This window comes from Arvicola amphibius, chromosome 5 (assembly GCF_903992535.2).
Source record: "Arvicola amphibius chromosome 5, mArvAmp1.2, whole genome shotgun sequence".
In the NCBI taxonomy this organism is placed as follows: domain Eukaryota; kingdom Metazoa; phylum Chordata; class Mammalia; order Rodentia; family Cricetidae; genus Arvicola; species Arvicola amphibius.
Window position 1 is genome coordinate 81,537,381 of NC_052051.1, and position 16,503 is coordinate 81,553,883.

The following is a 16,503-nucleotide window of genomic DNA, read 5'->3' on the forward strand; positions in this document are numbered from 1 at the left end:
GAATTCTGTGAAGATTACAGTGCTTCGGTACCTTTAATTCCTCTGTCCAGTGCTACTCACGTCCTAGGGACCGTGCTAAGTGTGCCACACGCATCCTCTCCAGTTTCTCACGTACTGTGCTAAGTGTGTCACACTTGGGTCCTCTCCAGTTTCTCACGTCCTAGGGACTGTGCTAAGTGTGTCACACGCATCCTCTCCAGTTTCTCACGTACTGTGCTAAGTGTGTCACACTTGGGTCCTCTCCAGTTTCTCATTGCAGCCTGTGAGGAAGCTGCTGTCATCCTCATCTTCCACAATTAAGAAAAACGAATCCCAGATTGATAATTTGCTCAAATCACAAAGCTGCATATGGCAGAGACGGTGGTGAGCTTGTCCCTTTGCACTGAACTAGCCAGTCTGGTCCATCTTTTTCAGTTCTCCATATGGAATTATGTAGACGAGCTAGATCCATGTCAGAGGCTCAGAGAAAGTGAGCTGTTTTGGAAGCAATGTCCTCCTGTGTGTCCTAAGGTGTCATTTTGCCTCTTCTACCTGTCCTCATGTTTTTAAACACAGCCTTTCCAGGGTTAAAGTCACACTTGGGGGAGGGGGGATCCTGTGTTCATGCTCTGCTTCTGCACTCCAGTCTGTCTGCCCAGCAGGAGTACCAAAGCCTGAGGCTAAGACTTCCCTTCTCCAGAACAGGTGAAAAGAGGCCAGAATTCTCTTGGGCCCTGCCTTGGGCTGCCAATGGCCATGCACCATTTTCGTAGAGGCTCCTTTGGTCAAAGCTAAATTGGTACCCAGATTTCACCTAGTCCAGGGAAAGTGATTGTGTGTGTTGAGGAGCCGTGACTCATTCTGGGCCTCCATCTGTACCCCATATCATCCTCCTTGGCTTTCATCACTCTCTAAAACTTCCCCATCAAAGACTTTACAGGGGCAAGTTAGCTCTTTATGGACATCGTCTTGAGTGATTCTTTGGATATATATAGGTAAAGAATGTGGAAATGCCTGTGGGGTGAACAAGCTGTACACACTCCCTAAGTGAAAGTCCAGATTCCAGCCAGCACAGAGGCGTGTTTCCACTTAGCTCCAGCAGCTAGCCGCCTTCCCGCACAGAGGGGAATGGAGCTGTTTTGTTGCCTTGTGGAATTAACAGGGCCAGAGTTCCACGTCTTCAGCTTCATTGGTCTGTGAGGCGGGAGTTCTCCCTACCTAGAAGTGGGCACAGTGAGCCAGGAGCATAATCTTAGCACTCAAGTGACTGAGGCAGGAACATCACAGTTTGAGGCCAGCTTTGGCTCCATAGTAACTGTGTCTCAAAGAACAAACAGAAAAGTAGGCATAGGAAGACCGAGCTACGACTATGCCACCGGATGATCGGGGTGGTGTGTCAAATCTAAAGTGAGCCACCTACTGCCCCTAACTAGAACTCAGGAAAATGCTTTGTCTTGTAATAAATGGAGATTTCCAAGGGAAAGCACAGCTAGTAGTTGGTGAATGCCTGCCATCTGCCAGGCACTGTGCTGCTAAATTTATTCATCTCTATTGTCTAGAGGGGAAGAGGAAAAAGAAGGAAAGCCTTCATGCTTTGCTAATGCAGACTTTACAGTTGTGAACCATCAGTTGAATTGCTCCAGTCACTTCCCAGTAAGATGGGGTCAGGACAGGGAGAGTCACAGGTTGTTGTCTTTCTGTATACTAGGAAATCCCATATAATCAGACTTTGAAATCTGATACTTGCTCTGTAAATTGGTCATGCCTAGGAACCAAACCTGTAAGTCAAGGAGGGATAGTGAAGTGTTGAGTTAGGAAAGCAGCACCCAGCCAGGGGCATGTGCGCCCACCACGGCTGGCATGGTTGCACAGCGGATGGCAGGCATCCTCAGGCAGGAGCTGAGTTTCCTCGCAGACCTGCAGGACAGTTTTGAGCTGAACACACTGGTGCAGAAGCGCTTTGCAGAGCGTCTGCCAGGAGAAGAAAAGTTCAGGGGGGAAAGGTCCTGAGACTGGTGATTTTTGTGACTCCAGGTGGGAGTTGGAGCAATTGAGAACTACTAGTGCCGTGAAGGCTTGAGGAGGGCGGTGCAGTGGTGGGAGCTTCCCCTCGCAACTGGGACTGCTGCACTTAGGAGTCCTTCACGGAAACTACCCCTGCTTCTCACAGAGCTAGGGGAATAATAAAGGCCTCCTTTTATTCTTCTTCTAGAATCTCTCTGGCCTAAAATCCGTGTTCCCTTGAAAGTTGTGAGGACTGCAGAAAACAAGCTGAGTAATCGTTTTTTCCCTTATGATGAAATTGAGACAGAGGCTGTCCTGGCCATCGATGATGACATCATCATGCTGACTTCTGACGAGCTGCAGTTTGGTTATGAGGTAAGGGTCTTTTCAGCGGTTCACCAAAAGGCTAGGTGTTTCATTCTCTAGAGCTGTGATTGCTCACCTGTCCGTCAAATGCCAGAGAGTGGGCTAGAAAGCTATCTTTGAAGTCCTGGGGAAGCCCAGTTCCCCAGTGACAACTGTACCCAGAGAGAGTCCCAGGGGCCCTTTTCTAAAGCCTGTCTTTAGCATTGAACAGTCTAAGCACTGTTTCCGAGCAGAGTATTCCTGTGCCCCCAGCCCCTGGCTCCACAGCAGTGAAAACATGAGTGAGTCCAGAAGTGGCGGCACTGGCACACGTTTGGAAAGCAGCTGCGGATGGCTTGCTCTCTGAGCTCTGCATGGACAGACTGGCCGCTTGTCTCTGTCACTGCTCCTTTGGGGCAGCTGATGGATTAGTCTGAGTTCAGGGGTTAAGCATGGAGACCAGGAAAGGTCTCCCCAGGGGAAAGTGGCATGCAGCAGTAGGAGCCGACAAGCAGTGGAGGATGTGCGTGAGATGCACGCTGACACAGCGAAGGCACACACTGCAGGGGTTACCCAGGAGAGAACACAAATCTCCTAGCTCCTACTGGACACACTGCCTTTGGGAGAAAGGAAACATTTCCCCTGGTTTCTCAGGATCTGTTGAATTTTGGGTTCTTAAGAAATGAAAATTAAGACAGCATGGTAATGTACATCTTTAATTCTGGTGGAAGAAGAGTTAGGGAGGCAGAGATAGGAGAACCTCTGAGTTTGAGACCAGTTTGGTCTACATAGCAAGTTAGGAGCATCCAGAGCCACACAGTGAAGAACCTGTTTTTTTTAAAAAATGAAAAGTTATTGAATACAGCCATATTTTTGCTTATATATTTATTACATAAATTTCTGTTGGAGTCCTTAAAGATTGACTTCAGAGGGAAGAAAGAGGAACCCACACACATATACTACCAAAAATTAAAAGCTAAGTTTTCCCTATTTTGTGCTGCTTTTAAACATAGTCCCATCTGAGTGTGAGAGAAAGCCATTCTGGCACAGATGAACTTGGGGCCTTCTGATCAGATGTTCGGCGGTGAGAAATAGGGGGCCTTCTGGTCAGATGTTCGGTGGTGAGAAATGGGGGGCCTTCTGGTCAGATGTTCGGCAGTGAGAAATGGGGGAGCGCCTGGTCAGATGTTCGGCGGTGAGAAATGGGGGAGCACCTGGCAGAGCCTGCTTTCTCTCATCTTTTCGGATTTACTGTCATTCATAGGAAGTGGCTTAGGTCATCATACCTAGGATGTGAGTGACATTTGCTGTACCACATCGGCTGGCCAGTTTTATGTTACCTTGACACAAGCTTAGAGTCATTTTGTGAGAGAAAACCTCAGTTGAGGAAATGTTCTACCAGATTAGTCTGTGACCTAGTGTTTGGTGCATTTTCTTGATTAATGATTGATGTGGGAGGGCCCAGATTATTATTGAGAGATGTGCCATCCCTGGTCTCGGTCCTGCATGCTCTAATAAAGCAGGCTGAGCAAGTCATGAGGAACAAGCTAGTAAGTAGCACTCCTCCATGTCCTTTGTATCAACTCCTGCCTCCTGGTTCCTGCCTTGACTTCCCTGGAAGACGGACTAAAAGGTGTAAAATGAGATTAAACCCTCTTCTTCCCAGGCTGCCTTTGATCATGGTGTCTCATCACAGCAGTAGAAATCCTAAGACACCATTTTTCCCACTTATGTGGAAAGAAAATTGTGAAGTGTTTGTCTAGGCAAACCAGGGGGAAGAGGACCTCCTTATCAGTGCAGTAGTTCCAAAATGTACCTGCTTGCTCCGTTTCTGGGCAGAAGAGAAGCAGGAGCAAGGATATTCAAAGATAGTGCCCAGATAGGCAGACTCTGTCGGCACTGTCTCTGGTCACTGTGAAGGAGGACTAACCAAGAAAGCTAAGGCATTTCCAAGATCTTCTTCACCCTTGACATGAAACCTGCTTCTTAGCTTATTCTTTCCTACAATGGCGCTGACAGTTTTCCCCTCCCAGGGTAAATTTCATAGTTCCCGCCACACAGCCAGCTCAGGAAGCACTTGGCAGAAGCCACAGTAGTGCCACCACCCTTACTGTGACTGCAGTCCTCACCATGACCATGCTGTGGTTCTCCTGGGGTTTCTGAGACTTGTTCCTGTTGACGTATTTTCTGACGGTCTTCAGTTGAGTGTGGGTTCAGAAGATGGAGGACACTGTACTTCTAAGTCTAGCTTCCACTCCAAAGCCTAGAGTTTATTTTCATGCAGCAATTAGCAACCTCAATTAAGTAAATAAATAAGTTAATACCGTTGGGAATTTTTCCTAACGCGAGCTCTCTGCCGATGCAAAAATCCCAATCAAACCAAATCACAACACGCCAAATTAAGAAATATCCAGGTTTAATGGGATTCCTGCGCTCTTGGGTGTCCCCGAGGGGGAACCGGGAGCCCACAAACATGACCACCAGGAGGAAGGAAAAGAGACCACATGTTTCTCCTCTGGGAGCTCTCTAAATTTGAAGTCCAGACCAATTCAACTCCCAGGCCTGAGGCTACGCTCCCAAGTTAACATTTCCTAAGGGAATTGTATCTGAGCCCAGACCATTTCTTGGCACTCAGCAGAGTCTGTTGGGATTATGGCTTTGTTAGTTCCCACTCTTCCTCTCACCTGACAGCTCAGAGAAGCTTCCAGTCTCGGCTTAGGTGAGCTGCAGATGATTTGGTACCTCTTTAAAAAACAAGGGAGTCATTACCTCAGAGGTTTGCTGTTTAGTTTCCATTTTTTCTTCTAGAATATGAGCATCAGGGTAGAAACTATGGAGAGAGAGCAGCACTCTCCAGCCTAATCCAGTTTATTGAACTCAGCAGTTACTCAGTGACTTTTTTTAAAGATTTATTTATTTATTATGTATACAACATTCCTTCCCTGTATGCTTGCATGCCAGAAGAGAGCACCAGATCTCATTATAGATGGCTGTGAGTCACCATGTGGTTGCTGGGAATTGAACTCAGGACCTCTGGAAGAGCATTCAGTGTTCTTAACCTCTGAGCCATCTCTCCAGCCCACTCATTGACTTTTTGATGAATGACTGATCCCCATTGCCAAAGTGCATGTACACAAGGCATGGACCCTTAGCTTCTGCTCTGTGCTGACTCATAATCTGGATGTAATGGTGTGACACAACAGAGTTTGAAATGTTATGTATAAGTAATAAACACATACACACACTGTATACACACACACACACACACACACACACACACCTGAGGCACACTAGCTTTGGGGGTGTTGTTTTGTTTTCTTTTGTTTGATATGTAATCTTATTAGCCCAGGCTAGGCTCAAACTCAGTACGTGGCTAGAGGATGACTGTAACTTCTGGTCCTTCTGCCTACACCTCCTGAGTTCTGAGAATATAGGTGTGTACCACCACACCTAGCTGAATGGCTTTATAAAACATAAATTCAGCTTCCAGTTCTAGAGACTCTAAGCCAGGTGCCAGTATTGGCTTCCTCTAGCAAGGGACAAGAAGGAGGAGCATGTATGGGAGAAGCCATCACATGTCAAAACAGGAAGCCAAAGAGTAGTTCCGGTGTCAGGTCTCCTAACAGCTCATCTCTACAGTAGGTTCCAGAGCTCCTTTAATTCCTTCTGATGACTGTGCCCTTGTTGACCCCAGAACCTCCCGCCAAGTCCTGTCTCCTAAAGTTCCCATATCCCCTCTGCACTGTTAAACTGAGGGCCAGGACTCACCGTGTGAACATGAGGGGTTACCACATCCAAGCCGCACAGCGCCTACTGTGTCATCCCATCGTTCTTCCCACAGCATCGCAGGTTTAGAGCAATAAGAACCTGGGTTTATGCAAATGCCTGTACACTGATGTTCATAGGAGCTTTATTCAATATAGCCAGAACCTGAAGGAAAAAAAAAAACAGTGTCTGTCAGTCCAGTGGGTAAGTGAACAGCAACATATCCTGCAATAGGAGTTGATTAAACAGTAAATAGGGTTTGTTGCGGGAGAGGCTGGAGGCATTGCAATGCTGAAGATCAGAGTCAGAACCAGGCCAGCACTCTACCTGATCTATATCCCTAGCCCTCAGTAACAAATAAGAATAATGCAACAGTGTATGTACTTTTCAGAATGATTATGCTCAGTTAATGAAGTAAGATGAAGATGAGAACAGAGTTTATTTATGTATGAAATCTAGAAAATGCAGTGTTGGGGCAGCAGATCAGTGGTTGCCTGTCTCTGATCCCCAGTGCTAAGGTTGCAGGCGTTTGCAGCCAGGGCTGTTCTGTGTAAACATTTGGGATCCAAACTCAGATCCTCATGCTTGCAGAACAAGCCCTCCTACCTGCTGAGCCACAACCCCAGATTTCTAGACTTTTAATGAGAATACAATAGCCTTGCAAAAAACAAACCCTTTTTGGAAAATAATTTGCAGTATTTACACTATCTTGCTTTAAGACTCACCATAAAGTTGCATCAATCAAGACACTGGTATTATTTAAAATTTAGATATAAATCAGAGAAACAGAATTTAGAGTTGACCGCTGTTATATAGACAATCCTGGGGAGACAAAAAACATCTATTCTCCATAAATGGGACTTCAGCAGACCAAAGTCAGCATTCCATTAAAGTCTTATCTTGGGGATCCAATTAATTTATTTATGATTACTTACAGTAGTATGGGCAACTTACCAGCACTACACTAATGAAGAAAATGTCAGTCACTGTCCTGGCGACCATTAACTGCCTATCTATGTTGTGGGAGAGGGCAGGCCTCGTGAATCTCTCTCTTTCTCCATGATGTAATGTTAGCCAGTTCTGTCTGTGTAGGTCTTGTGTAGGGTCATCACAGCTGTGAGCCTCAGAGGGTACAGCCAGATGCCAGCGTTCCACAGTTTAACACATGGTAGGTAATTGTCAACAGAAGAGCCGGGTCCGATCACTACAGATAATAAGGTCTTTTTACTCAGTGGTTTGCAACATTTTCTTAATGACCATATTTCTACTGTAGATACATATCTAATACAAAGCAAGGTGTAGCAGCTCACACTGTCATCACAGCCCTTGACTGAGGTAGGATGATTACAAGCTGGAAGCCAGCGTGTACTCCATAGTAAGTTCCAGGCCAATCTGGGAAATATAGCAAGACTATCTCAAAATTAATTAATTAGTATTTGTAAGTTCCAAGCTCGGAAAATCAAATTACAGAATACAACTAAAACAGTACTTAGGAAAAAAAATCCTATCATAAATTACCAGATTAGAAAAGAATAAAAACCTAAAACTAGTGACCAAAAAGAAACTGGGGAGAAAACTAAAACTTGAGGCAAGTGAGCAAAAGGAGAGAATAAAGGTAAGCAAGTGTTAAAACGGTCAAGTAGAAAACTGACCAACAGAGGAAATTAACATGTCCAAAATTGGCTCTTTGAAAAGGTTAACGAAACAAATTAACTCCCAAGTTTGGCCACTCAAAAAGAAAAAAAAAACACAAATCGTCATTATCAGGAATTGTAATAGTTTCCATAGTAAATGCCCCCTTTCTTCTCAATCCCCATTCTCTCCTCTCTCTCCTCCCCTTACCTTCCTCTTCCCCTCCCTTCTCCCTCCCCCTCTTTCTCTTCTCTTTTCCTTAATGATGTCTTGTCCAAGTTCCTGGAGCCAAGCCACTGTGGGCTGAAATCTGGGAAGCCCACGAACCAAAATAAACCCTTCTGTTCAGAAATTGTTTCTGTCAGGTATTTTGTCTCCTCGTTGAGAAAAATAACTAATACAGAAAATGGATACCAGGAGTAGGGTCCTGACTGTGACTGATCTGGCCATTTGACTCATGAGCCCTTGGAGCAGGTTTACATGAGGAATTGCAAGAATTTGGAGAACTACAGAAGCTCTAGAATGGTGTGTACGGAGCTTTACAGTCCGTACTAATGGACCCCAGAAGAGACGAACAGTGACGGAAAGGTAGGCAGTAAATGCTGAGTTCATGAAGTTCCAGAGGAACAAAGTCTCTGTTCAGAATTAGACCAAAAGCCATTTGTGTTGCATTTTGGCAAAAAAAATTGTCCACCTTTTTTTATGTGCCCTAAAACTTTGGTAGAGAAAATTTCAAGACAGTGTAGTGTTAAGTATTTCCTTAAAGATGAACCTCTCTGCTGATGCAAATAATCACAATCAGACCGAATCAAACAAGATGCCCATGTTTACTGGAGTGCTCCTGGGTGGCCCCAGGAAAGCATGGAGAGGGGAGGGAGAGAGAGAGAGAGAGAGAGAGAGAGAGAGAGAGAGAGAGAGAGAGAGAGAGAGAGAGAGAGAGAGAGAGAGAGAGAGAGAGAGAGGAGAGAGAGAGAGAGAGAGAGAGAGAGAGAGAGAGAGAGAGAGAGAGAGAGAGAGGAGAGAGAGAGAGAAGGGAGACCATGTGAAACCCAGAGATGACAATGACGTGTTCATTCTCTGGGGAGCAGCTATTTAAGCCTGTGGGAGTGGTCCCAACCTTCCCTGGGGAGGGGTCACCATTTGGTGGGCTTTCTCGGAGGTGGAGTTTGGACTGAGGCAACTCCCAGAGGAAGGAGCTCATGCCAGGAGCTGGGGTGAAGTCCCCAGCCAAACATGTAGCATTCAAACAGTGGAATGACTATTGGTAGCTGCATTCAGCTAGATTTACAGCAAGAAATAGTCGTAAAAAGTAAAGCAGATTGATCCAAAAACATTGTGCAGTCTGAACAGAAAAGGAACTCTTTGAAAGTTGCAGACAAGGAGGGTGTTGTTGTTAATGGAATTGGTATCATTAGAAAGAAGCCAAGCTCTTTGTGGTTAGACAATAGAAAGACACCCTGAGGGAATATCAGCAATTGGCCAGATCCCCCTAGGTTCCAAGGTACAGAATTGTAAACTCACTTAAAATACTTTCCCTTGACAAGATCATGCCTACAGAGCATCCTGCATAGGGCTTCCTAGAGAAGTGTGGAAAGCCTTGGCATTGTCCACCTGATGCTGGTTTTGAAGGGATGCAGAATGCAAGAGTGGGGAGGCTTCCACCAACATTTCAAAGGAATGAGGGAGGGGGCAACATGTGGCAGGCTTGGGATTCTAGCAGGCAGCTGCTAGGAGGGCAGAGCAGGTGATTGTGGGGTGATACTGAAATGTAGTGGCTCCTCAAGGGGGTTACCCAGGATATCTGCTAGGAAAGCCGTAGGCAAGTGGAACTTATACTCAGGACAGAGGCCACGACAGATGCCAACTCAAGGTGGTAGAGCCAGGAATTCTGTTGGAGCACACATCCTGCTGCCACATATCCAGGGCAGAAGATGAGGAACTGCAGAAGGTGGTGTTCACCCTTGTGCATCTCGCTTTGATCCTGACATGCTGCTGTCCTGTCTGCTGTGATGGGAATGTTTATTCCTTGTCATTGTAACTTGCTGTTTGCTTACAGCAAGCAGCTCACAGCTAAGGGTTTGCTTGAGATGCAGAGGAGACTTTGAACTTTTAAACAACGTTGGAACTGTTTAGATTTTGGGGACTCCTAGAGGTGAACTAAATACATTTTGTACTATGAGATGTCCATGAGTCTTTGAGGCCCTGAGGCAGAGTATTATTATGGCTTGATTATGAAATGGACCCCCATGCTCTAGTGTGGACATTGGATTCCTAACGGGGGGTGTGGTATGGGAGGCTGTGGGCTTTTCAGGGAGGTAGAACCTAGGTGGAGGAAGCAGGTCACTTGGCATGCTCCCAAGGAGCTCCTTTTCCTGCTGCTCTCTCCCTTGCGTTTCTGAGGCTGTGATAGTTTACCTCAGCTCATGGGATAACAAAGCCGTAGCTTGAAATCCCAGAACCCATGAACCAAAAATAAATCCTTCACATTGTTGTTATGGAAAAATTAAAAATGCTGCAGGATCCCCGGCAGCAGTAGGCAGCAGAAATGCTGTAGGTCCCCTAGTGGTTATAGCGGGCCATGTGGCAGCAGGCAGCAGGCCCTGAGAGCAGCCAGTCCCAGGCAGAGATGGCTGCTGGTCCCCAAGTGGTGGCTGGTCCCAGGCAGGGAGACAGACACATGGTGGGCAGGCAAGAGACAGAGACATGGATAGGCACGACATGCAGATTGAGGTTAAATATTTATTCAGGGGGTTATGGAGGGAGAAGGGAGAAGGGGAGAGGGAGAGGGGGGAGAAGAGGAGGAGAAAGAGAGAGAGAGAGAGAAAGAGAGAGAGAGAGAGAGGGAGGGAGGGAGGGAGGGAGGGAGGGAGGGAGGGAGGAAGGGAGAGAGAGGAGGAGAGGGAGACAGAAAAGGTGGGGGAAGCGGAGGAATGGGGAGAGAGGCAGAAGCGAAGCTGCCTCTCCGAGAGGGAGACAGAAAAGAGAGAGAGCTCAGGCTGGAAGCTAAAGATCAGCCTACCTCAGTGGATGGGGGAGGGAGTGGGCTTGGCTTTTCTCTTAAAGAGACAGTACAATCATTACATCTCCCCTGTGCTCTCTCAGGCAGTAGGTAGCACATGAGGATGAAGGACAGCTAAGCTTTGAAGAGTTGGGAGTACAGATGTTAGTCACTGGCAGACGATTATAAAACCTCATAGAAATCTATACAAACTTCGTCGACAAAACTTACAGAATATGTTAAATCAAAGGTGTGTGTGTGTGTGTGTGTGTGTGTATGTACACATACACATGTGCCTGTAAGGGTATGTGTTTAGGTTTGTACAAATGTATGTGTGGACACATTTGGAGGTCAGAGGTCAACACTACATGTCTTCTTCAATCATTATTTATAGATAGGGTCTCCTGTTAGGCCAAGAACCCAGTTATTTGTCTGTGTTAGCTGACTAGTAGGTCCAGAGTTCTCTTTGTCTCTGCACACATTAATTCATTGCTTTCTGCTGTGTCCTTTGTAGTGATGTGGCGAGCAGACCTGCTTTTCATCCCCCCCGGCCTCCGCATGGCTAGCTTTACACCCAAAATAACACACAAACTGTATTCATTTAAACACTGCCTGGCCTATTAGTTTCAGCCTCTTACTCACATCTTGACTATCCCATATCTGATAATTCTTGTAACACCACAAGTGGTGTCTTACCGGGAAAGATTTAGCATGTCTGACCTGGCGGCTGGCTCCATCGCATCTGTCCTAGAGAGCAGAGGCATGGCGATTGCCTGAAGCATCTACCTAACTTCCCTTCTTCCCAGCATTCTGTTCTGTCTACTCCACCCACCTATCTAAATCCTGCCCTATCAAAAAGCCAAGGCAGTTTCTTTATTAACCAATGAGAGTCCTCCATCATTTCCCCCTTTTCTGTTTAAACAAAAAAAGAAGGCTTTAGCCGGGCGGTGGTGGCGCACGCCTTTAATCCCAGCACTTGGGAGGCAGAGGCAGGCGGATCTCTGTGAGTTCGAGACCAGCCTGGTCTACAAGAGCTAGTTCCAGGACAGGCTCTAAAGCTACAGAGAAACTCTGTCTCGAAAAACCAAAAAAAAAAAAAAAAAAAAAAAAAGAAGGCTTTAACTTTAACATAGCAAAATTACATATAACAAAACAGTTATCAAGCAAGAATTACAGTTACAATATTTATACCTATTTTATCTTTTATCATAACAAAGGAAAACAACTATAACTATATCTATTCTTCAACTCTATCAAAGACTCCAGAAGGATATAATATTACCTAAGTAAATGAAAAGTAAGCAGCTTACAAAACTCTAGAAATCACAGAGACATCTCGCTGCCTGGACAGTCACCTAAAGTTCCTCTGTACCATTGGGGCATCCATCTTCAGCCTTCAGGCCCATAATATCCAGCAGACATTTCCATGAAGCAGTAAATTCCAAAGACAGTTCAGTCACTATCTGATGTGTTCTGCAGAATGTCTCGCAGACTCTTTCATGAATCAGGAACCCCAAAAGACCATCTCACCTTTAGGCAAGTTCAGCAGTCCTCTCTCTATGGGTTCTCTGTGTCCATTTTATTCAACAGTCCAGGCAAGAGCAGTTTCTTGCCCAAATGGCTAACCAACTCCATAAGGAGCCTCTTCGATGCCCATCTTCCTCTTGAAGTAGATTGGTGCTGCCAGGAGCAGACATGTCTCATTGCCATGACAAGCCCTAAATTATTAAAACATTAAATGCCATATTCTGTAGTCTTTGAAAGATATTAGGAATGCTTATCTAACTGAAATATATCTCTATATATCTAGAAAAATCTAACTAACATGACTACAAGCTTGACTGTTATCAATGATTATTCATTAACAACCTATATTTCCTAATTATACATTACACTTTTAAAATGAACTACACAATAACAATACCTTAATCAAGATCAGAAATACATATACATATAACAAAATAGACCTTAAATTTCTATCAATAAGGCAAAATTTATACCAATGTATATTATTCATATCTATATCATATCCCCCTTTAAATGTAAAAGAACATTTATAAACAATATCTGGGAATATGGACATAGTTATTTCTCTCCAAACTGCTTCCTGCTGAATGGGGGTGCTGTTATTTAGATCTTTCATGGTGTAACCTGTGTGCCAGGGTCATCTCAGTCGACAGTTGAGTGAAGTTAATTTCTTTGAGGGTGTTCACAGCAACCTTTCAGGAGCACGCGGTCTGTCATACCATGTTGGGATAGAAGCAATCCAGAAGGTCTCATCCTCTGTGAAAACAAAAGAAGAATCTCTTTTCCAAAGTATCATATCCTTAGATCCAAATTCTGAAGTCAAGGTATTTTCAAAATATCTGTGTTGGATTAGTTCAGCAGCATTTATAAACAAATATCTTTTAGCAGCTGTTGCTCCTTCCTCAGCATTTGAACAATTCAAAGAGAGCATAATAGTATACAGCATACAGCATCAAGATTCTCTGTGTATTTTCCATCTTTGTGTGGCTTTATTTTAACCTCTATTTCGTTTATTTTTACTTCTATTTTTTGAGACAGGTTCTCTGTATTTCTTTGTCCTGGAATAACCCTGTAGACAAGGCTGTCCTTGAACTCTCAGAGATCTGTCTGTCTCTGCCTCCCAGGCATTGGGATTAAAGGTGTATCCTGCCACACCTTGAAGTCACAGAGGTTAATCTACCTCTGCCTCCCAGTGTTGGGATTAAAGGGGTGTACCACCACACCCAACTACTTTCTTTCTTCCTTCTTTACCCTAAGAACTTTAACCTTTAGCCTGCATATATTTTTAACACTTTAAATCATTTAGAGGTTTTCTTTTTTTTTTTTTAATCTCTCTTTACTGTATCTCTCTGGAACTAGCTCTTGTAGACCAGGCTGGCCTCGAACTCACAGAGATCCGCCTGCCCCTGCCTCCCGAGTGCTGGGATTAAAGGCGTGTGCCACCACCGCCCCGCCACCACAACCGGCTGGAGAGAGAGCGGAGGGCAGTTGCTGCTTTCTTAAAGAAGGAGAGACCACGCCTCAATGGGCTGGTATCTCAGCAGCAATTGGCTGAAGGAGCGGAAGGAGCTCCCGCAACAGTCCTTGGATGCACTGTGACCAGTTCTCTTGCATTCCTGCCCCTGGGACTTCCCTACCATGTTGGGCTGTAATCTGGAATTGTGAGCCACATGAACCCCTTTCTCTTAGCTGCTTCTGTCACAGCGTCAGGAAAATAAATACTGAGAATGCTGCTGGGGTCTTCCTACCACTCAGGAAGATTGCAGCTTTCAGGAGGAGAGCTAGCTGAGGTGTCGCCCCGAGGACAGGCTGTTTGTTAGGGACATTGAAAGCAGCTGGTGCTGAAAAAGGGCAGCCCGAGCAGGTGAAACAAATGAGCAAACAAGCCCCCCCCCCCCCCAAAGAGAGAGACGTCAGGAAGATCAAAGTGGAAATGAGGAAACTAAAGTTACCCACTCCCAAGTTCAGTGCCTCCTAAGAGAATGGAGGCGCAGGAGAGAACAGTGGGCCTGAGGGTAAGTCAGGAGCAGTTACTCGGTAAGTGCAGCAAAACAACAACAATAACGACAACAAAGTAGCGCCTGGGCACCTGACAGACCTGAGGGACAGTAACAAAGTATTCAACAGTGCCATCCATTGGAGTTTCCGGAGAAGAAAGTGGCTAAACTGTATGTGAAGAAATAAGAGCTGATAATTTCTGGAACTTAGACTCAAGAGGCCCAGCAAGCCACAGCAAGCAAGGACTTGTAGAGATGTCAGTAAATTTCACAAGCTGAACGCATCAAAGCAGTATTTGTGTTGAAGTTGTCATCAGAAAGCAGCATCCGAACGCTGAGTCTGTTCGTCTGTACAAGCACATACAGGAGCAGGTGCGTTTGTGTGTGCCTCGCTCACCCTGCTTCTGTAGCCGACGGTGGTGGGTCCTCCACCCCTCGCTGCTCCATTCTGCATCCCCAAGCACAGGCTCAGTGCCTGATTTCCCCATGTGTCCAGTTCCAGTCAGACTTGCTCAGCTCTCTTGCACTTGTGCTGATAGATTATGTGACATGTACAGGAGCTTCTAGCATTTGGAGTGACGCATCTCTTTTATTCTTGACACTGGTTGTTTCTCTCCTCCTTCCTGGAACTTCCAGAGTCTCGTGCTGTAGTCTAGGTTGTCCTCAAGCTCATGGTCCTTTAGCCTCCACCTCCTGATGCTGGACTGCGGGCATATTTGACCACACTGGTTTCTGTTTTCTGGTCTCTGGTTAGACCCTTTATTAAACCTGATAATGCCATCGTTCTTTCGGAGAACTGGCTCTGTTGGGCTTCCTCTGTTTTGTGCTAATTACCACTCTGCTTGACTGATTTCACACTCTTCATTAGTAAATCTGAATTGCTGTTCTTTTTCTAGTTTTTTTGGCTTGAAAACACAGATCATTAGTTTTAATATTGATTTTAATATATGCCTTGAAATTTCTCTTTAATTGTTGCCTCAGGTGTATTAGAATTTTTCTTGATATATTTCTGTGTGTGTCTCTCCGTGTGTGTATGTATGAATGTCTCTCTGTGTATTTATGTGTATGTGTGTGTCTTTGTGTGTGTGTCTATGTGAGTGTGTATATGTGTGTGTCTGTTTTGTGTATGTGTGTCTTTGTGTGTGTGTCTATGTGACTGTGTGTATGTGTGTGTCTGTTTTGTGTATGTGTGACTCTGTGTGTGTGTGTGTGTGTGTGTGTGTGTGTGTGTGTGTGTGTTGCAGAGGCCAAAGAAGAATGTCAGGTGTTTTCTTCTGTAACTCTCCACCCTATTTTTAAAAATTATTTATTTATTATGTATACAATATTCTGTCTGTGTGTATGCCTCATTACAGATGGTTGAGAGCCACCATGTGGTTGCCGGGAATTGAACTCAGGACCTTTGGAAGAGCAGGCAATGCTCTTAACCTCTGAACATCTCTCCACCCTATTTTTTAACACAGACTCTCACTGAACCTGCAGTCTAGCCAACAATCTCCCTGAACCCACATGTCTCCTTCTCCAAAGCCGGATTTAACAGGCGTGTTCAGTCATGCCAAACTTTTACATGGAGCTCTCACTCGGGTCCCTGTTGTAACAGCAGGTACTCTTGCCCACAGACTCAGGGCCCCAGCCCTCATTCTCAGGTGTGGATATGTCAGATTTCGTTAGCCTGGAGTTCAAAATATTATGTGATTTCCTTTATGTTATCTTCTTTAATCCATAGGTCCATAAAAGCACACTGTTTGCTTCTGTCACATTTTTAAGTTACCTTTTCTCTCTTGTTACTGGTTTGATACAACTGTGCTGAGAAACCCGCTACTTGGAAATGCTGTGAGACTGGCTTAGCATAGACCTGTGTGTTAATGTTCTGGGTGCCCCTGGGAGGAAGGCTCATTCTGCACTTGTGAGTTCACTAACTAAAGCAGCTGGTTAAGTTAGTCACCACAGTGCTTCAGATGTACACAATCAAAACTTTCTTGCCCATTCTACGAAAGCAGCATTTTCATTTCTTCTATAGACCTTGTGTTTGTAGTTAAATCCATTATGCTAGCTTAACCCCACCCTCCCAAAAAATCCAACTAAAACACCATATTGACCATGTGAAAGTTGAAGAGAAAATGTTCCAGAGGTCTTTTTACTGTTGTGCCAAAGAGACTATAGAAAAACCCATTGACAGTAGGGTCTCCCCATCAGGAATCCTTGCTAAGGAAGAAGCCAGAAGCAGAGGCTTCTAGAGTTTTTAGCTTTTTGTCT

The 16,503-nt window shown here is 45.1% G+C and overlaps 1 protein-coding gene across 1 annotated transcript in view; it reads left to right on the plus strand.

Moving 5' to 3' along the window:
- Ext2 (exostosin glycosyltransferase 2) overlaps window positions 1-16,503 on the plus strand; it is a 132,690-nt gene that overhangs the window by 90,882 nt on the left and 25,305 nt on the right. Inside the window, 1 exon segment of the mRNA XM_038329603.2 lies at window positions 2,192-2,358. Within this exon segment, the coding sequence (XP_038185531.1) occupies window positions 2,192-2,358 (167 nt within the window).